A 21,258-nucleotide genomic window follows, 5' to 3' on the forward strand; every position below is an offset into this window, starting at 1 on the left:
CAGCTTTACTAAGAACTTAGACACACACACACAAACTGACACAGTGCCTCCTGCCTTTAAGACTGGATTTATATCACTGTAGATACCAACTGTTGGATTTCTCACGTCAATATCACCACAACACTACACACATTAATGCTGAATGATCAGATGAGACTGTGCTTTAATATCTGTATGTTCCCCGCAGTCACTGTGTGTCCATTCTTTTGGTTTGTGTGACACTGGGACGGTCCACCTTGTGTTAGAAGTGAATACATGACTGTTCCATGTGGTAACTGTATTTATGCAGCTTCACTGTGACAGAGAGTGGACGTATCTATTGGAGATGACTTTGCTGGATCGATGTGATGCTGAGTTTTAGTTGAACGTCTTTAAAGATCCCTGTCTGCTGTGTGTGCACAGCTGTAGTCATTGAAGTAGAAACGGCTCTGTTCTGTCAGACATGTCCCATACGCAAATGTAATATATGTACATCCATATATAAAATATAGATAAATATAAAAGCATGTAAAAATGATATATGAAACCTATTAGAAATTGGAACAATTTCATATATTGACATATATATGTCCAACCCATACAAACATGTCTGTTTATGTATGTATGCTTATATAAGACATATGTTGAAAGTATATATCCATCAGAAATATAATGTATAATAAATATAATAATATGTTCATATTATATACAGTGGGTTTTAAAAGTGTGAGACCACGTTCCCAGAATGAGGAAATAGACATGTTCAAAATGAATAAAGAAAACATATATAGCATTTTATTGGTAAGTTGTTTAAATAAACTTATTTAAAGATATTTTTGATATATATAAACATTTTACCATGGGTATTTTTTATATGTGATAAACTTATATCTTCATATATGCAGAGGATGTATATATGTAATAATAATATATCCCCTCATGGGTAACATATGGCAACATCACTCTTGATGTAGGGACATACTGTATAAGTCATATATTCCATTCCTCTGTCCTCGTCTTCAGAGCTCTGGAGGAGGACGAACGTCTGGAGCGAGGTCTGGAGCAGCGGAGGAGGAAGTACGCTAAACAGCAGAAGGAGAAGTGTGTGATGCAGTGATGGTGGCGACCTCCAGTCTGTGGAGCGCTCAGTCGCCTGTCTGACACGAAGTGGGTTCGAGACAAAACCAAGGCTGGGACAGTGGTGCCTGGTCGTCTGACTGACCGACTGGTTTTAAGTCAGCAGTGAGAGGACGATCAGGCCGTCAACGTAGCTGAAGTGTATTTGTACCAGAGAACAGGGTGAACATGTGTGAGGGGTCTGAGACATGTCAGCTGTGTTTAGTGTTATTTTTGTTTGCTTCGCCTTTTGATTGTCATAAAACGTGGCTGCATTTTATGACCAAAGGTGATTGAGGTGATTGAGGCGGGCCAACGCATCATCCATCTACCAAACCGTGCGGGAGGGTCAGCGCTCAGCGGAGGAGGCCTCGCCGCCTCAGAGAGCTGCTGCTGGGGCCTGTAGACTGTTTGCTTTGCAGTTTCTGTGCTGTGCTTTAGTGGCTGTTGTGATTTTGAATGTGAAGTGTGTTTGATTGAAAGTTTTCTACAGATATGAGCCAAAAAGATTAAGGTTGACCGCTGTGGGTTCTTGAAGACTGACACCAGTACTGCCAGGTTTGGATTGTACCTGCTGAAAACCAAAATCTAGTGCCAATTCTCCAAAATGACAAGGATTCAGTGTTTCCTGATGAAGGGTGAGAACGCCTCAGATCCCATCATCTGATTGGTTACGTTTAGGCTTAGGTTACTCATGGTTAAAGCCATTTAAAATGAACTCACCGCAGAGGAAATTACACTTTTTGAATATGAAATTCATCACCACAGTTGCCTTACGTTCTACGTTCTACGTTCTACGAGCAGATTCACTGACTGCGGTGAACCCGCTGGAGTTGAACCTCGGTCATGTCACCCAGCACGTGTGTTCAGATGTGTTTGTTGTTTTGCTTTATCTTTTCCTTCAAGCTGAAAATGTGTCCATTTGGAAAATAGAAGGTAAATCTAATGTAGATGTTTATAGATGTTTTCATACTGTTTGACTGCAGGTGCCAATGAGGTGCAAGGGCAAGGAAAGCAGGATCCGAATCAGCCTTCTAACTAACTTATTGGATTCATTTAAAGTTTTATGTATTTTAAACAAAGCTCAGAGTCTTTATTCATTATTGTAGCGTTTTAGAAAATGTTCATAGAAACCGGAACATCTCCATGAGACTTGTACATATAGGTTTGTTTTTGCTGCCATAAATTACACCTGTAATTTATTTTTCAAAATGGGGAAAAAAAAACTTTTACATCACACAAATGTAGTTTTCTGAAGTGAAAGGTGAAAGTGTGAATGTTCCTGCGTGACAGAAGCCGAATCTTCATTTACACAACATTAACATTTGCTAAAAGTGAATTGGCGTTTCATCTTGTTCCAAAATTGAAAGGAAACTTCCTCCTTGTCTTTGCACTGAACAGTCACATGTTTTTACTTCAGTCGAGTGTGTTCAGTAACAGGCAGCGACACTTCTGGGCCTGACTGGTTTTATTTGTGTGTAAAGGTTTGCAGTTCTCGTGATGCCATACTGCTGAGTGTAGCAGGTCTGACCACCTACAGCTGGTCGAAATGGTGACTGTGGTTTCATGTTATATTTGCACTATTTGTAAAGTTTTACAAATATAAAAGATTTGAATGCCTTTCCACGTCTTGTGTAGTTCTTTCTGTGATTAAATCTGCTCTGTTTTATTTCTATTAGTTTATGAATTCATATATGGTTTATCAAAAATGTACGGTGGCCCTGAGGGCTCAACACACTGCAGCTTAAGAAAACACATGCAAACGGACAAAACACAAACACATGAGCTGCAGATACTCACAGCACAACAGGAGTGTTTCCAGGGGAAAGTCATGCACCTGGCTGGGACACTCAAATGCCGTTTAATAAATGCAATAATAAAGTACATTAAAAATAATGGACTGCATCTGATACTGTGGTTGTTAAACCACCCTCAGTATTTCAGCAGCTGTTCACCTGATGTCACTTTCAGTGCTGTGAAGATGAGGCTACAGACACCCCCTGTGACCGGAGTCAGTCAGTACAGATGTTATTAGCGTCATATTTAGAATTTAGTTTGACTTTGTCCAAACAAAGTTTTATAGTGCGTTAACCTTTGAGATGGAAGTCTTTCTAACGAATAAGACAGCATCTAAAAAAGAAAGTCTTGTTTTAAGCTACATACACGTGCATTTTTCTTTCACGTCTGATGGAACAGACTACACTGCCTTCAGTTTCATTCACCACAGAAATAATATAACAGAAAATACCTGAGAAAATATGTACAATAATGAGATGATGAGAACTTTTTTATGCCTTGGTTTGTCCGTCCGTACGTCCGTACATTCGCCTCGAGGGAACTTCTTCAAATTTGGCACAAACATTCAAAGATGAACTGATTACATTTTGGTGGTCAAAGGTCAAAGGCCACTGTGACCTCACAAAACATATATTTGGCCATAACTCACACATTCATACACTGATTATGACACAACTCAAATGTCCAGAGGGATAAAATGAAGTGATGATGTTTTATATCACAAAGGTCAAAAATCAACTTCACTGTCACGTCCTAATGTTGAATAATATTGCAGAACACCTCTGGCTGTTACTCAACACTGTAACTCAGGAAGGAGAGGTTGTGATCATATTTTCTGATGGCTGGTTGGCGGAAGAAACAACCATGATAGATAGATAGATAGATTGTGAACTAGTTTGACAACGGTTTGAATATAACTGATGTTCATTTATATGTAAAACTCCTGCCCTCCAGCTAGTTGATAAAATCTGGAATTTTGCAGTTTTCTGTTGAAATGCGTTGAGCTGTTTTGAAATGGGAAATGTGTCAGTGTATTTTTCCATGGCATGAGAAACTGTAGCTCAGCACAAGATATTAAGAAATTATTTTTTTGCAGAGCCCAGCAGCAAATAATTTCCATTCACTCAAAACTGAAAATGAAAGTGAACATGAAACATCATCACAAGCGCTGTTGATGTCTAAGCAACATTCTTATCACATATCAAATCATTTTATAGGCCTATTAGAATCTCAGTCAATCAATTCACATTTCTGTGTTTTTAACGGTAATACAAAGTGTCAGCTTTTAATTAGTACTTTGTCTCTCTTTGTACTACATCAACGCACTTTTCCCTTTGCTCCTGTCATAATTACTACGGCCACTACATGTTGCCTAGCAACAAAACGTAACTATGGGTCGTAATAAGCTGCTGCACAAACGGCTAGTTTTTCACAGGAGGACAGTATCTATTAATTGGTTTGTTAACACTTTATAAATAATTGTTTATAAAACAATAATCTTACTAATGACTTACTACCATTTATAACTGGTAGAAGGAGCCTTACAGTGAAGTGTAAAACACACCATCATTTATTAATGAGGTAAAAGTTAATAGTAATAGCAGTGATAATAATAATGAAAAATAATAGTAACACATTGATAAATGGTGATGTGTTTACACTTTACAATAAGGCTCCTTTTGCAGTTATAATATATCAACCTTTTTTCTAGTGTGTTATAACAGCTTATAAATGATTTATAAGTGTTAACAAGCTAATTAATAAACTAGTTATTTACATTGGATAGTTTTATTGTAAAGTGGTATCTTTTATTCCTTGATCATGGGTAAATATCCATTAAAAGTAGCTGATGACAGCAAAAAATCCTGAATGTCAACATTTCTAAAGAAAGAATTTGTGGAAAGAGGAAGTGAGAAATTCTTGCCCAATGCTGGACTGAGAAGATTAGATTACATTGAAGTGGTTACACCAACTATTAAATAAGACTTTATTGTAACTTCTCACTGCAGTGAAGCTGTGTTGTTGTTCTAACCTGATAGCAGAATTTTTATCCGCTTCAGTGTGGCAGTGGTGCTGGTTTCTTTCTGTGGCAGTGATCATCTACACTTTCATTATCATCAAAAGCTATTTTCTAGCCCAGTCAGACGAAGCCAAGACGCTCGGTTCAATTTCTCAAGCATAATGTCTATAGGCATTTGTACATTTACAAGGACTTTTCATATCTTGAATGACACATTAACGTCCTCAAAAGTTACTTACATTTACATTAAATGTCAAGGATTTCATATCATATATCACTGTACTTGGTTCTGGGTTATATCCACTAGAAGTTGTTGCTATACAACTTAAGTGCAACAGCAAGTCTGTTTTATAAGAAACGTTTCCCACTAAACATTTTGCTCTTGTGTCGTTGCATAGAAGTGTTATTTTCTAGGAGACAGGGTTGTTAGTGACACACACAGTGAACTTAGGATGTGAAGGTCTGGAGGTCTAAAGGGTGTAGGCATGTTTTTCAGAGGAGGAGGAGGAGGACGGGGCTCTTTTCATGAGTTTGATTACAACATTCCTGTGAGCAGTCATTGTGATGTAAATACTCAGAGCTGAACGACAGCTCGGATGGAAGCAGCAGCAGTGGATTACGATCCAGACCTGAAGCTGGTTTAAACCATGGCTGTGTGGACCAGTAAACTGAGGTTCGTCTGGACCACTTTCATCTTACTGTGGGCGTGGGAAACTGGCTGTGACACACAGGCAGAGGAGGGTGAGTGTTCAGGTGTTTTACATTCAGGATGGAAAAAAAGTTGTTGCTGCAATTACAATGTAAAAAAAAAAAAGAAGATGCTGCTGTAATGATATTTTATTTTTAAACTCCGAGGCACATTCCAGCGGTTAACAGGAAGTGCTCCAGGAAAAGATGGTTTATGTATGTATGCCTACTGATTATTCTAGACAAATGTTACATAAATACATATCCATCTCAAAGCCTGTCAGTATATGTTGATATTATAAACAGTAGAGTCCAAAAGTCTGAGACCACTTTCCCAGAATGTGAAGATCAACATGTTTAAAATTAATGAGAAATTAATTAAAAACCATACATAAACATGTAGATATTTTATATTATATATTTTATATATAAGATGTTTAAATAAACTTGAATATATAAGTTAAATATATATCGTTAACATCTATCGTCGCAGCATGTTATGTCATATAAAAATTCATCATAGATACTTTAATATATGTACATTTTACTATGGGTATTTCATGTTATGAACTTCACAACAACATCACTCTAGATATAGGAACATATATGTCATCGATTACATTTCTGTATGGGGAGTGTGATTTCATTTTGTGCAAAAGGAAGAGGAAGAAGACACGTTCAGATCCTCTGAGTGAGTTAATGAGTCAGTGGCTTATAAAAATAAGTAAAAGTCCTGCATTCAAAAGTTATTACCTGCAACAAAAGATAGATAGATAGATAGATAGATAGATAGATAGATAGATAGATAGATAGATAGATAGATAGATAGATAGATAAAAAGATACTTTATATATCCCCTAGGGGAAATTCATTTAATATGTGAAGTAACTAATTTCTGCAGCTGTCAGATACATGTAATGAAGTAAAACAATATTTCCCTCAAGTAAAGTACCTCAAAACTGTACTTAACAGCACTTTATTTTCAATTTCTCACCTGAACTCTGAGGTTCAGCCCCAGTGAACATCATGTTAAACGTGTGGGCTGATAGAATCCAACTGTACAAAGTAAAACATTGTATAAAATTGTAAAAACATGTCATGAGTTGATGCAAAAACTATTGCAAATAAATATGACTTTAAAACATAACAAACTACTGCAAATTTGTAACCTTAAAACAAAAAATATAATGAGAGAAATCAAAACCATTGTGAAAAAACTATTTGAAAAGGCATTTTAAAAATGGGAATACATTCCTGGATTACCACTTAAGTTTCCATTTCTTTTTTCCAGCTGCTTTTCCTTTTCCTAGTAGCTAATTGATTAGCTTAGTCATTTAGCATCTCCTGTTAGCCTTTCTGTGATTCTCTGGGCCTTCAGTTCTGGTAAAATCCATATGATATGACTGTTTAGCTCCCCAACCAAATAGAGCACTTGTTACATCCCACAGCCAATTGGGATTGTTTAGCCTGGTTTTACCAGCACTGAAGGTCCAGAGTGTCACAGAGCAGCTGAAAGGAGAGGGTAAAACCATATAAATGGTTTAGTTTATTTAATGTTAGAGTTTTTTATGCTGTTTTTGTAAATCCATTTTTAAATCTGAAGTATGTACTGACAAATTAATCATTCATTCATAAATTCTTTTTACAATTCCTATTTTTAATGCCTATTCAATAAATAAATAAATGAATTAAGGAAATGAACAGAAAAGAGAACAGAGCAGGACCTAGGACTGAGTCTTGTGGGACACCTTTTACAGTTCAAAAAGATTCAGATTTAACAGTTCCTATTTCTACACACTGTTGTCTGTCTGTAACCAATTATAGGCAACTTGAGAACCGATACTATGATAAAAAAAAAAAAAAAGAAATCATTGTATCGGTTCAACTATATTGACTTCTTTTAAAAGCTCAACAAAAAGACCCGTGCAGTTTTTCTTACTATCCATCTGGTTTGTTCTGAAGTTGTTACTGGTTTCTCTGCATTACAACCATCAGCTACTCATGTGACTTTACAAGAGAAATATAAATGACTATAATATAAGAAATACACTCACTGACCACTTCATTAGGTAAACCTGTACCATATAATGCAATCCAATGCAACAGCTCTGCCATGAACTCTGCTCTTACAAAGCTTGTAAATATTCAGTTTTTGTTGAAATTGTCAGGGTGGTGATAATTAGCCTGCACTTCCTGTTTCTTACAAAAGAGGAAACAACCACAGGCAACACCCTGATGAAGACCAAATAAGATGTTTGGAAAGTTAATGTGGAATCAGGAACAGCCTCATGCTGAATTACTTTAATTTACAGGTCTACTTTTTTCTAAGATGCTTGAAATGATGTTGAAAGGAAAATGTCTGTAAAAGAAAGTCCAGCATGATTCAGCAGAATAACTGACAGTGGACTAACTATCGGTTCCTGTGTTTAGTGGAGATTTTCATCTCTGACAAACTGACCAGACTGGGATGGACCTCCACCCCAAACCTGGAAGTAAGTTTTTATTTTATAATAAGGCTTGCATCATGTACAGGGAAAATTCATTGCTGAGTAATATTGTTGTTTTTGTTTGCTTTGTAATGACAGTAATGAAGGAACAGGTTCCTAATAACTCCTTGACTTCATTATTAACATGATGATATAATAATATTATTATTAATGACTTAATTTGTCACATTTTGAGCCATAATATTGAATTTTGGAAGGTGAAGATTTTCATCTGGAAGCTGCAAGTAGCTCATCTTCAGTGTAAACATGTCTTATTTAAATTACAGGATAATAATTAGGTTGGTTTAGAAATGTAATTTTAAATACGAAATACACACACACACACACACACACACACACACACACACCATAGTCACATACCATATGTTTATTGTTTTTGTTGTCATTTACTGTCATTTGCTCTCCACTATATGAACCCTACCTGTCACACTTGTTTTTGTTATGCAAAGCCACTAGCTTCTTACTCCTGTCCTCAGTTCAGCCCTGAATGTTGGGTCGTTATCATTAAGATAAAAAGTGCTCAGAGAATTTTAAGAGATTTTCAAGTGGGACATGAGCTGGGAAAAGGTTGGGAACCACTTTTACTCTGCGTCACTGTTGTAACTGTGCTTCTCCCCCATCACTCCAGTGGAGTGAGGTCCAGCTGAGGGTCGGCACAGAGGGTCCGGCACCTGTGCTCCAGGCTTGCGGAAAAAGAATAACAAGAAATATTTTGAGCCCGTTGATGCAGCGTAATGACGCCCGCTATCTACTGATGGATGTCGCGTTTGCCTTAGAAGAGGAGCCATCCGGTGAGCTCCACCCACTGCGAGTTCACCTTCTTGACACAGACACGCGCCCCCCAAGGTTTCAGGATTGGGGAGCTGTGGACCTGCAGACCTCCAAGCGGTTCCCTGACAAACTCCCTCCGAAACAAATCCTCAGCTACCTGAACCGCAGCGTGGCCCTGAGCCTGGGCTCCGTCAGCCACAGAGGCTTCCGGGTCGCCTTCTCCTACTCAGGAACATGTGTGTTGTTAACCTCCATCAGACTGTACTACAGGAGGTGTCCTGACGTCATGGCTCACCTGGCCTCGTTTGGAAGGACTGGGGCCGGGTCCGGGCCTCGGACTGGTTCCTGTGTGAAGGGAGCTGTGGAGGTTTCTCCGCCGGTTAGAACGTGTGGTCTGGATGGAGTGTGGGGGCCGCTGCAGGGGGGCTGCACCTGTCGACCTGGGCATCAAGTCGTGGGCGACACCTGTCAAGGTATGGAGACATGATTTTTCGGTTTTCACTTTTCACAGCTACTTCACACATGTATGGCTTTGCTGATAAGCACTCATTACATATACATATTAATTACACGGTTTGATGTAGTGATCTTCTTTTATCTTTGGCTTGCCACATCTCCACCTCCAATGGTGCTTTATAAACGTGATTATTTTTTGTGTAACTGAAAAAACACAGTAGTAACAGGTCTCTATCAAAGGTAATCTGCCATCCTGCCTATAATCACAATTTCTGTTTTAATACTCTTTATTTGTTAAATTGCGCTCTCTTAAAGTCGTTATTTCTCAGGAAAGAACAAAAGGAAAAATAACAAACTTTATTATACCCCCCCCCCCCACCTCTTCCACTTCATATCAAATAGTTTTGCTAAATTACTAACCCTGTGATTTATTATCTCCATTTTATAGAGTAATTCAGTAATTGTGTCCTTCCATTTGCTTAACTGCGATGCCTCTGGTTTCAGCCATTGTTTGGTTTTCTGTTTAAGGTACTCTTAATATCCTTAAAAGATATTCATCTGTTTGTTCAGAGTTGCTGTGCTTTTTCTACCAAGTTGTAATTGCTCGGGCCGCACTGAAAAATAATATCTATCACTTTACTTATTTCTGTCCATTATTTCTGCAAAAGTCATCACTATTCTATTTACAACTTCACATCTCTGCATAACAAGACATGGCTTCCACTAATATAAAATCTATATAGATGAAAGCACCGCAGGAAAACACCTGATGGTTTGACTTTGGTCAGAATTACTATCAAAACCCCACAGTTAAAAAACCAGGACCAATGAATGACTGAGAGGAGGTGACACCGATACTGAACAGATCAGTCGATCATCAACGACTGACATATCTCCCTCAGTATTTTAACTAAAATACTTTTCAAAATACCAAAATATTGTGTCTTCTCCTAAACAATGAGCCACAACTTTCACTTCCTCTTCTCCATTAACTTCTCCCTTCCTTTTATTAAATTTTATGACCAGCTTCCTGTGCGTTTCCCACAACACAGTATCCACAGTTTCATGTTTCCCCTATTTTGCCAGTGAGATATGTAACCAGGAAGCTACACTACATATGGGCTGTTTTGTTTTTCCAGGGTTTTGGCCTGGACATCGAGTTATTCAAATTTCCTTGGAACCATTATGACAATGAAAACCACATTCCATCATGTACCAAAGTCTCAGCTCCACACACGCTCTGCCTCTTTGTACATTTTCTGATTTGCTAGGAGTTAGGGGCGGAGTCAGACACTGCCAAGATGGCGGTGGAGCAGCTCACTCTGAGCTTCAAAACCGCTCTTGAGAAACCTGCGAGTGACGTCACAGAGGCTACGTCCATCTTTATTTACAGTCTTTGTTCAGGACCAGTTTCAGATGTGGTGATGCCAAGTCCCTGACAAATCCCAGAACATGTTTCTGCAGCACCAGGACTTTCAGGACTGGAGTCCTAATTCCTCCATTCTAGGACCCAAGTGTTTTGCTACAGTGCCACCTAGAGAACTGGTTATGGTTATGGGTAGTTTTTAGGCAGTGTCACAAAAGACTAGGGTAGAAACAAATTTGCAATTACTTAAGCTGCCAAAATCAGCTGGCATCCAGTGACCTCTGAGCTCTACCTTCCCAGGGCAGCTGCCAGCTGTATTCAGATGGTAATCCAGCCAGGTTAGGGGGTCTTAGAAAATATTCATCTCCGTAGGACCATGACCATAGAGAGCAAATGTAATGTGCCGTGTGGACCAACTTCGTCAGATCCTGTCATTAGTGCGACAAACACCAGCAGGATCAGTGGTGTGAAAGAGACAATGACTACTTCTGCTTCTCCAGCGTGTAGGATGGGCTACTACAAACCAGCCAATGACAGCGCAGGATGCCGGCTGTGCCCCGCGAACACCAGGACGCACGTGGAGGGATCAGAGACATGTGACTGTCTGCAGGGTTTCAGCCGCCTGCCGACTGAACCTGATGTCCACAGCTGCACCAGTAAGACACTGACTGGGTTTACTGGGAATCAACAGGTGTCATCCCACTGGAAAAACTAGTTTTATTAAATTTAAAGGAGAATTTGGCTTTGTCAGTCATATATCATGGATGTTATGCAGATTGTATTAATGTGTTTGTTGTAAAACTGCTTAATACAACACTGGCTGGCTTCTTTCTGTCTGTATATCTATATAACACATATTGACTGGATGTTGTTTTTGCTTCCCTGTCCTGAATCCTGCAGAGCCGCCCTCTGCTCCTGTGAACCTCACAGCCCACCATCACAATGACTCAGTGCTGACAGTGACGTGGGATCCTCCTCTGGACTGGGGAGGGAGACAGGAAGTGATGTATCATGTGAGGTGTGAGAAGGAAGCGGAGGCTGGCAGCGGGTGGGAGGCGTGTGGGGGCGGCGTGATGTTCCTTCCTGACTCACGGGGGCTGACCAACACATCGGTCAGCATCACAGGAGTGAACCCGCACTCCGGCTACAGGCTGTCAGTGCGAGCCTCCAATGATATATCCAGCCTGCAGGGGGCGACACTTGCATCCACTGCCACAGTGACCATCCACAGATGTATGTAAGCCTGACTGGGGGTTTTTGTTGCTACAGTTTTATTTGGTCTAGTATGACCAGTGGCGTATGGAGGCTAATTTCAGCTAATATCAGCAAACTTCATAGATATTGCTGTGTAACCGACATGTCTGAGTCAGTTCACGTTATGACTCTTTGCTACTTGTCCTGTAATTGCCACTCTGCAAAAGCTACATAAGCTTGTTTTAAAGGTGCGCTCACTACAGCTTACAGAATCTGAGAGCATCACCTGTGAGCTGCATTAGTTTAAAGCTGCGCTAGTTGATTTTCTCAGCCCCGTCACTTCATTAGATTATTGTGGTGACTGTGTTAAACAGTCGTCTATTTACACACGAGACAGACACGTACAGTACACGACGTACAGCAGCAAAATTAGCATTCAGTTGGAGTTATGTTAATGTCAACCTGATGAATATTAGTCCAATATTCACTGCACGTCCTTGCTTTGGACACTAGTCAGGCTGATTGTAGTAGCCACGTTGCTAACGCTACCGCTAGCAGCCAGAAGCAACAATTCACTGTCTGTTTGATAATCTGAACAAACACTTTTCCTGATGGTGAAAGGCACTATATTCTTCTTTGCAACAGTGGTTCCAACATTGATACCACATGAAAACGCTATGGGGGGATGTTGTCTATTTCCACTTTAAAGTTAATAAAATGTCAACATTACTTAATTTTCGGTGCCACATGACTCACTTGTTTCTTACAGGGAAGGAGCCTCCTGTGGTGATCCCTGTGATCCCAGGCCCGAACATCTCAGAGGAAGAAGTAACACCAGCTCCTCGACAACAGAGACGCTCCTCCATATGGCTGACAATTGGTGTTTTATTTGGTAGCCTAGTGCTCGTGGCTGTCATCCCCATAGCTGTGTGCGTCCTGCGCCGGAAATACACGAAACTCCGGTAAAAGATCCTTCCACCTCTGATTCTTTGATTCGCAGTTTTGGGAAAGTTTAATTTAATTCCTTATTTTCTCATATGTATGGGAAACATAATGACAATTTTACTTTTAATAATATGAACATGATCATTTTCTTACAGGTCAGACCAAGAACTTGTGGAGCTTTTTCCAGTAAACGCTGAATTTTCCTACCGACGTCCAGAGGTGGCGGAGGAGGCTGCAGCTCAGCAGAACGACAGTAAGTGTCATATTCCTCAACAGTAATGGGTCAGTACTTCTATCATTCAGAAACTGAGCCTTAAAATGAGCCGTCGGGACTTCTGTAACTTTCTGATGTCACAACAAACAGTCACCACCCTCAGCTATGCCGATCCCACGGTTCCGACATTTTGTTGTTGTTGTTGTTTATTAACAACACAACACCATCACTGAACTTGCAGCTACAAGACAGATAAATGTCAAGGAAACACTGCACAACAACAACAAAAGCTGTTAAAGTTCATTTTTGGTGAAATAGCGAAGCATTTTAGTCTGAATTGGATGTTTGTTTGGCTCATTTCAGCTCTGACTGACCATCACCATGTCAGTTTACCAATGAGTTTTACTACAATAGGAGGCTACAATCCGTTACCTGGTGTCCTTCATGTTCAGAGGACGAGCAGCCTCAGTTGAAATGTTGCCTACATGCATGCAGGTTCCTCCTCATTTTATCACATTTGGATATTGAATTCTTTGTGTTTCAGTAGGGGGGGGTGTGGCCCAGTTGTTGGAGGGGCTCAGTGACAGGCTGCTGGCCAGTCTGAAGGAGGTCCTGGTGGAGAGAAACGTGTTGACCCTGGGCAAGGAGCTTGGCAAAGGTCAGTTCATGGCTCCTCATCAGTAATCCTGGTTTAGCCTCATGATGCAACAGTTTTACTAACTCTTCCTGGAGAGGAATGACACCCGTCTCTTCTGCTCACACATCAGCACCAACCCTTCCTGTACCTGATTTAACAAATCAGCCCAGTGTACAAAGAGAGATTCTGCAGTGCATGATTAATGTTCAGTGCCAATGTTTAGCATCAGTCCAAAAAGTCGTGCGCTCTTCATTTAATAAAGCAGAAGTGAGGGTGTGAAGGTTGGAGTGGTGCAAAAAACACGAGCTCAGGTCCTGTCACAGTCCGAGTCCAGTCTCATTGCAACCACAATGATTCCTTAAACTTAACCAAGTTTTTCAGTTGTCTAACCTTAACCATAGTAATAATAGTAAAACTCACTGTAATACTGTGAGAGGAACTCTGGTGGAACTGACCATAATGTGGGTTACATCAGTGTTTCTCAAACTTGATAGACCAAGGATTTACCCATTAAAATAAAAGTACTTCAGTAGTATATGTGTTGAGCTTGAACAGAAGAATGTCACCTGGGACAGAGTTTTAATGTTAGGTAACACCTGTGCCTCACACTACTTATGTAGCATCAAAATTCTAACACCTTTGAACATTGGGTGTCATCAAACTAGTCTCAGTCGAGGTGACGACATTAGAACAATGAACCGGTTTCGAACCACTGTTTCATGATCTTGTCCGTTGTCTGTGTTAATATACTGACAGCTGGTGAAATTTAGCTCAGTCCCAGGTTAGCTTCATCCACTTTTCCTTTCAAATGTACTGCTGATCATTTTTGATGTAAATGGTGAAACATGAACTGTAAACTGTTGTTTACAGTGAGTAGACAGTGTCGCAAAACAGTTACAGTGAAGTCCAACAACACTGTAAAAACAACCAATTCACACATGCTCTCCATTGTTCTTATGTGCACACGTTACTTTCACATGCTTTTAATATTGAAAACAACACATATACAATACTCACTAGTCAGCTTTGTGTTCATTTTCGCGGTTCCTCGTAGACAGTTTGAGAAACAAGATGTACAAGGTCCGGAGAGAAAGGCTGGGTCATATCAATGTTCTGTTGTGAAATAGGTTGGAGCGAACACACCTCTGACTGTTGCTCATTTTGTCTTCTTGCTTTACAGAGTAGAAAAATATGAAGGTTTGTCGGGGAACAAGATAAGAAATAATTCATAGTCACTATATCGTCCAAAATTTGATGCATGTGACTTTTTATGATGCTGCACAAATTCTCAAATAAGCCTGATCTCACTCTAGACCACATCCCACAATGCATGAAAAGCAGGAAACAACAAACTGTGCTAACCAAGCACCTGTCACTATAACTGCCGCAATGACCTCAATGGTGACTGTTTTTTGGCAACTGAAAAGAACCTATAGAGGATTCTGTTACAAACAAACTGTCATCAGAAGTACTAATGTTTGAATAATGAATGAGTGAATCATTTTCTCACGCGGCCTCAGATTATCAAAGGTTGCTCAATGATAAATGGTTTTGTGTTGTTTGGAGGTGACAGCGAGTGATAACAGTCAGTCGTCTTTCCTGTTCTCCAGGAGAGTTTGGCTCAGTCTATGAAGGAGTTTTTACACCGGAGGAAGGCGTGGACATCAAGGTGGCTGTGAAGACAATGAGAGGTGTGTACAAAATGATAACGTCCACTCTGTTTCAGAACTGTGCCTTTTCTTCTTTTTCTTATTTTTTCTCTGTCGTATGCACCTAGTGGGAATCCATCAGCAGGAAGACTTGCATGAGTTCTTGAGAGAGGCAGAGCTCATGAAGAACTTTGATCATGAAAATGTGGTCAAACTTCTGGGTAAGTTATATCACCCTATATATCACCTTCCTCTGTCTCTGAGCTTTAGCCCTGCAACTCTGCTAAGGAAACACATTTAGGCCTCTTCTATCTACACTGTTGCTCATTTGGCCCCCCGCCCGAAGGTTATGATTGTAGATGAGGATTAGAGAGTAGATTAGCGGGTAGATTGAGGCTCCTACGGTGGCCCTGAGAGCTCAAAGCACTGCTACTTAAGAAAACACATGCAAACAGACAAAACACAAAAAAACTTCTTCATCAGTTTGACATCACATGAGCTGCAAAAACTCACAACACAACACTGTGTTCCCAGGGGGACACTAAAAAGTGTTGCACCTGGCTGGGATGGACTTGTTCAATGTCACAATTGGGCATTGAACAACAAGTGCGTCCCAGCAGTTCATCACTTTTTTCTTGGGAAGTTATCTCTTGCCTTAAATTTGATAGCGACAGCGAGAGAGAGAGAGAGAGAGAGAGAGAGAGAGAGAGAGAGAGAGAGAGAGATGCAGGACTTGAACCCGGGCTGATTCGGTTGGGACTACGCGCTCTACCAGGTGGGTGTTTGCAGCTCACGTGTTGTCAAACTGATGAAGATGTTTTCTGAAGCTGTTCGTGTTTTGTCAGTTTGCATGTGTTTTCTAAGTTACAGTGCTTTGAGCTCTCAGGGCCACCGTACCAATGTGGTATTTTGGCAAAACTTATTCATTTGCAACTCAGGTTAACAGTTTTGCTCAGGTAACTTCTAAAGTCATAACTTAATTATTTTAAAAACTCAAACATAAAAAAAATCTAAATTTCACCATTATTATATCACTTAGCTTAGCTTTCTCTCTACTGCAGCAGAACCTTGTGGGTGAAATGAGTGTGTTTGTCCTGCAGGGGTCACTCTACAGAGAGAGCAGGACTCTCCTCTGCCTGTTCCTCTGGTCATCCTGCCCTACATGAAACATGGAGACCTGCGCCGCTTCCTCATTGCTACACGCTATGGTGATATTCCTATGGTGAGATGCAGCCTGCACATGCTAACATACTAGACAGATACACACTAGGACACTTGACATTTGACCCCTGGAACCCAGAGAAGATTGATTCACTCCCTCATGGTAGACAACATAAAAAAAACTATTATAACTATGGATCTTATTGGACAGACAAACAGCTTGTAAACCAGATATCTGTACAACTACTGGCCAGATGCTATGGAATCTTGTCTTAATATCAATACTGATATTGAAGCCAAATGTTTTGGTGAATGTGTAATTAGGAGTTTGTGCTTTGGTCAACAGAGGGCGATGTTGGATGACATTACATTGTCAGGATTAATGAGGGGGCAGTATTTTTTAATCTAGCGATTGTCTAAATGTGACTAAATAAGATCATTGACACATCATCAGCTGATGTTTCCTGGGTGTTTTGGATCTTTAAACATCAGACACCCTCATCCAGGCAACCCAGCCGAGGTTGACCAAGCCCTGGCTTGTATCTAGGTGGCACTACCCCACCCACAGCTCTCCTCTCCTGATCCACAGTCACCTTGAAGCAACTTCTGCTGCCTCAGTGGCCGACTTGATGGCCCCTTTGCCTCCTGGCCCCTGCGACGCCCAGCATGTCGTAGGCCCCGCAGAGGGACTTCACTGTGAACCCTCTGCATCCAACCTCAATGGGCTTGCGCCATGCTCACCACCCGCTGCTTTGGCATTCTTCCACTAGCTTAGCGTGCTTTACCTTCTTCCTCTTGTTGGCCTCCTCAGTGCGGTCCTCCCAGGGAGCGGTGAGTTCTAATAGGATGATCTGCTCGGAGACTTCCGAGATCAGCGCCATGTCTGACCTTAGCATTGTTGTGGCAGCAGTTTCTGGGAAATTCAGTTGCTTCCCAAGTCGACTTTCAGTTCCCAGTCTTGTGCCATCGCAAGCAGGCCAGAGGAGGTGTCCGCTACGGCCTACAACCTCTAAGATGAAAACTGAAAATAAAGAAATACTCGCAACATGCCGCGCCTTTATGTGTCCACAAATTTAAAAGAAATGACAGAACACACACTTCTTTACCCTCTCCTCCAGTTTGTGCCCCATCAGAGTCTCCTGCGCTTCATGATCGACATTGCAGCAGGGATGAACTACCTGAGCTCGCAGGGGTTTCTTCACAGGGACTTGGCTGCACGCAACTGCATGTGAGTCCATCAGAGGGAGACACTGAGGGGAAGAACCATTAGAGCAAGGGGAGCTTCAAATCAAGGCGTCCTTGTTCCTATCTGACTGTGTCTCTGTCCTCAGTTATTGGTATTCAACCATGGTTTGTATCTTGAAAGGAAGCAGTGACACAGGCTGAGGGCCTCAGGGGAGACTGTGGGGCAAAATATAAAAGATAGTGTGACAGAGCTCTCATTGTTCTTTGATCTGAGCCTAGAGATCACCGCCTTACCTGTGATTCTCATGCAAATGCACTGTTCAAAACTATTTTTATATATATGACCGCAGGCTGGGTGATGACCTCAGGGTGTCTGTGGCTGACTTCGGCTTGTCCAAGAAAATCTACAGCAGCAATTATTATCGTCAAAAAGTAGCTGTCCGTGTGCCGATCAAGTGGCTGGCCATGGAGAGCCTGTCGGAGTCTGTGTACACCACCAAAAGTGACGTGGTGAGTTCAGCCTCTATTATAACATTTACTGAACGTCTGAATTTTTACGTAAGAGTATGTCAAATTTTGATTTCATGTCCTCGTCCCCTCAGTGGTCATTCGGGGTGACCATGTGGGAGATTGTGTCCCGGGGGAGGACTCCTTATCCTGGGGTCCATAACCACGAGCTGCTGGACCTGCTGCAGTCTGGACTCAGGCTCAAACCACCTGAGGGGTGTGACCAGAAACTGTGAGTTCACTGCTCTCTCAGAGACATTTCTCAGTTTGTATTTGGATGAGTTTTCTAAAACTGAACAGAACGATGGAGGTGTATTTTCAGAAGTGTATTCTGAAAATATGTTTTATATATATATATATATATATGTGTGTGTGTGTGTGTACAGTATGTGTTTGTCCAGGCACAGTGACATTGATAATAATGTTGGTAATTTCATTGATTTTGTACCATTTCAATAACATGGAAACCAGAGAAATCAGATAGAATTGGTACGTTGTTGCCAAGCTGTCATTTCAGTCAGTTATAGTGACTTTTAACTGAGGTATTACCAGTGATTGCAGTATGACATAGTCCAATATTTATACCTATTTTAACAACTACCTCTAATTCTTAAATTTGTCTGTTAAGTTCAGTTTTGACTCACTATCAAACATATTCATTTGTTTATTATGTGTTTTTTTTTTATTTTAAATGTGTTCTAGTGACCTCATTTATCTTCCATTTTTCATCCCAACTTCTTCAGGTTTTACATAATGTTCATACTAATGTTTTGCACATGCAGAGATTTGGTCACAAAATAAATATGAAAGGTTTAGGAGAGAGTCAAAAACACATTTTATCTTCGAAAAAAATTTGCCTTTTTCAGATTTAGACTGTGTAAAGAATGGTTCCACATAGACACTGCTTTGTTTTAACCCACTGCTATAGGCTCTGATGCTGTATATCTACAGTATTTCTAATTACATATACCTCTCCCTGCCTCCATCTCACCCCACAGTTATGAAGTCATGCAGAGCTGCTGGGATAAGGAGCCGAACCGGAGGCCTGGCTTCGGGGAACTGGGCGAGACACTGAAAGGTCTTCTGTCGGAGCTTCCGGTCCTGGAGGCCAGCCAGGAGGCCAGCTACATCAACCAGGGCCTGGAGGCTGCTGCCGCTGTGGCTGCCTGTCTGGAGCCACAGACAGACTCTGGGGGGAGAGAGGGAAACGTCTACCTGCCGACTCCTGTGGCGGCTGAAGCTGCTGCAGCCAGGGAGGAGGATGTGGAGGAAGAGGAGGACGGCTACCTTAAGTATATCACTGGCTCATATGTGAAGGTGGATGATAATCACTAAAAAAGACGGAGTGTAATTCTGTATTAAAGTGGACGTCTAATGAGCTGTGTGTGAAAGGGAGATGGAGATGTATGTGTGTATAAACCATTCTTGTATTTCCAGGCCCTGGAATCTGATTGGCCACCATGTGTGCCCCCATACTGAATCTGATAATTGAGGAACAAAAGCTAAAACATTTTACTTGATTTTGCACTTTTTAAATATTTTGTAAATCTGTGTTGTATATTTTCTACCAAAAAAATGTTTGTTACTAGAAAAGGTAGTTAAGTGTGTGGAAGTTTGTTTCTGTCAGGAAAAAACACAAAGATAAGAAATATTAATAATGTTTAAAATGCCAATACTAAAATTACAAGATGCTAAATCAAAACTATGAGATTCTAGGTCAAAATTGAGAGTTGGGTTGGATAAAAAAATAAAAAAATAAAAGAAATTTCCAAATAATCTCAATTTTTATTTGAATGACCTGATTATTGATTCTTAAAATCCCAAAACTGCTCTTTGCATTTGCGCTTTTTTCTTAGTAAACATGTACATCTGCACTAAATGTTATGTGGCTAATTGTTGTAAGTGGTACTGTCAGGGTTGTATGATATGATAAAATGTCTGCTTTGTGGAATTTTTTTTAATTGCAACGTGTACAAAAAGGTTACTTTAAGTTAAAAAGTAATGTCAGTGATACAGTAGCTGCTGTATGAACCATCTTGAGTCACCACAGTCTCAGAAACAGAAAGAGTTACAGTCGATGTGGACTCACTGCTGTTTTTTTTTGTTTTTTTTGTATTATTGTTGCTCTACTGTTTTGTACATTTAAGCCTAAAAATGTTTTTTTTATTTTAGTTGTTTTGCACTTTGCACTTGCAACGACAATAAACCCTTGTTTTAAAACTGCAAACGTTGTGGACACTTTAATTAGTTGTGCACTTTATACAATTTTATATTCAAGGAAACAACAGTGGTGTTCACCTTATGAATGTAGACAAAATTTAAGTTCTCATTCGTGTTTATCTGATGAAACTGAATCATCAAGAATCATCAAATTGAATCTGAAGAGCAGTGTTGATATTCAGCCCAAAGAGTAGTACGTAAAATTATGAGATAATACACCAAACTTTTGACTCTCAAAGTTAAAATTTTGAGATGTTAGAATAATTAATTGATGTGATTTACTGTTGATGAATTGATTTTAAGTGTAAATAAGTAGACAAAATTTTGACTTTTGTCAAACATGCAAAACTGAGACTGAGCCATTAACTCAAAACTCACTATATCTCATGAGTTTGACTGAAAAAGTCAAACTTTTGACTTGCTATTTGGTCAATTATGACTAAGTATTTCATAACTGTGATGTTAATTTGGAAACAGATCTATTTTGACCTACCAGTACTTTTTGTTATTCTTAACATTTATTTTGCTTGTTTTTCTGGGAGAAATGTATTTCAGAAGCTGTGCATGGACCTGTAGTTGCCTTCTTCAGACTATAAATATGATGTATAGTTTTCATGTATTAAGGAATAATAAAAAGTAAAATTTTAATTTTAAACAAATATCTATCACAAAGTGAGATTTGTACCACAGAAATACATATATTTCATGAAAAAGATTCATTTTTTGTCCAGCAAAATACAACAAATTGGACTTGATAGCCCAAACACAAGTGAAAGGCTTTATCATGGAATTTTAAATTAAATATTGAGTTAACATTTATTTATATGATTATATCAATATTAACTGT

General features: G+C 40.0%; 2 protein-coding genes across 4 annotated transcripts in view; both read left to right on the forward strand.

The window, feature by feature from the left end:
- The window catches only part of LOC111223609 (EH domain-binding protein 1-like protein 1), a 44,225-nt gene extending 41,516 nt beyond the window's left edge, over positions 1–2,709 (forward strand). For both annotated transcript variants that reach the window (XM_022747821.1, XM_022747822.1), the window contains exon 19: positions 1,003–2,709. In XM_022747821.1, coding sequence (XP_022603542.1) covers positions 1,003–1,096 — 94 coding nt within the window. In that variant the 3' untranslated portion in view covers positions 1,097–2,709. The remainder of the gene's footprint in view (positions 1–1,002) is intronic.
- A 2,768-nt stretch (positions 2,710–5,477) lies between these two features.
- On the forward strand, positions 5,478–20,973 carry LOC111223640 (tyrosine-protein kinase receptor TYRO3-like). 2 transcript variants are annotated; one of them, XM_022747878.1, is made up of 15 exons: positions 5,478–5,653; positions 8,030–8,091; positions 8,735–9,350; positions 11,200–11,355; positions 11,600–11,932; positions 12,663–12,855; positions 12,994–13,091; positions 13,597–13,710; positions 15,300–15,380; positions 15,467–15,559; positions 16,439–16,560; positions 17,618–17,727; positions 18,035–18,194; positions 18,287–18,423; positions 19,190–20,973. In XM_022747878.1, exons 1-15 carry the CDS (start codon positions 5,560–5,562, stop codon positions 19,524–19,526), a joined length of 2,706 nt encoding a protein of 901 aa, XP_022603599.1. In that variant the 5' UTR covers positions 5,478–5,559; the 3' UTR covers positions 19,527–20,973. The 2 variants fall into 2 exon arrangements, with proteins under 2 accessions (XP_022603599.1, XP_022603600.1); XM_022747879.1 differs by lacking the exon at positions 13,597–13,710.
- The last annotated feature ends 285 nt before the right edge of the window (positions 20,974–21,258 follow it).

The sequence above is a fragment of the Seriola dumerili genome, unplaced genomic scaffold, assembly GCF_002260705.1.
Source record: "Seriola dumerili isolate Sdu_G_001 unplaced genomic scaffold, Sdu_1.0 BDQW01000111.1, whole genome shotgun sequence".
In the NCBI taxonomy this organism is placed as follows: Eukaryota; Metazoa; Chordata; class Actinopteri; order Carangiformes; family Carangidae; genus Seriola; species Seriola dumerili.

What these genes read in the sequence shown, in the direction of transcription:
- LOC111223640 (XM_022747878.1), top strand. Translation starts at nt 5,560, where the DNA reads ATGGCTGTGTGGACCAGTAAACTGAGGTTCGTCTGGACCACTTTCATC. An exon ending in TGATGTCCACAGCTGCACCA is followed by an intron (nt 11,356 to 11,599) that starts GTAAGACACTGA and finishes TGAATCCTGCAG; the next exon opens with AGCCGCCCTCTGCTCCTGTG. An exon ending in AAATGTGGTCAAACTTCTGG is followed by an intron (nt 15,560 to 16,438) that starts GTAAGTTATATC and finishes TTTGTCCTGCAG; the next exon opens with GGGTCACTCTACAGAGAGAG.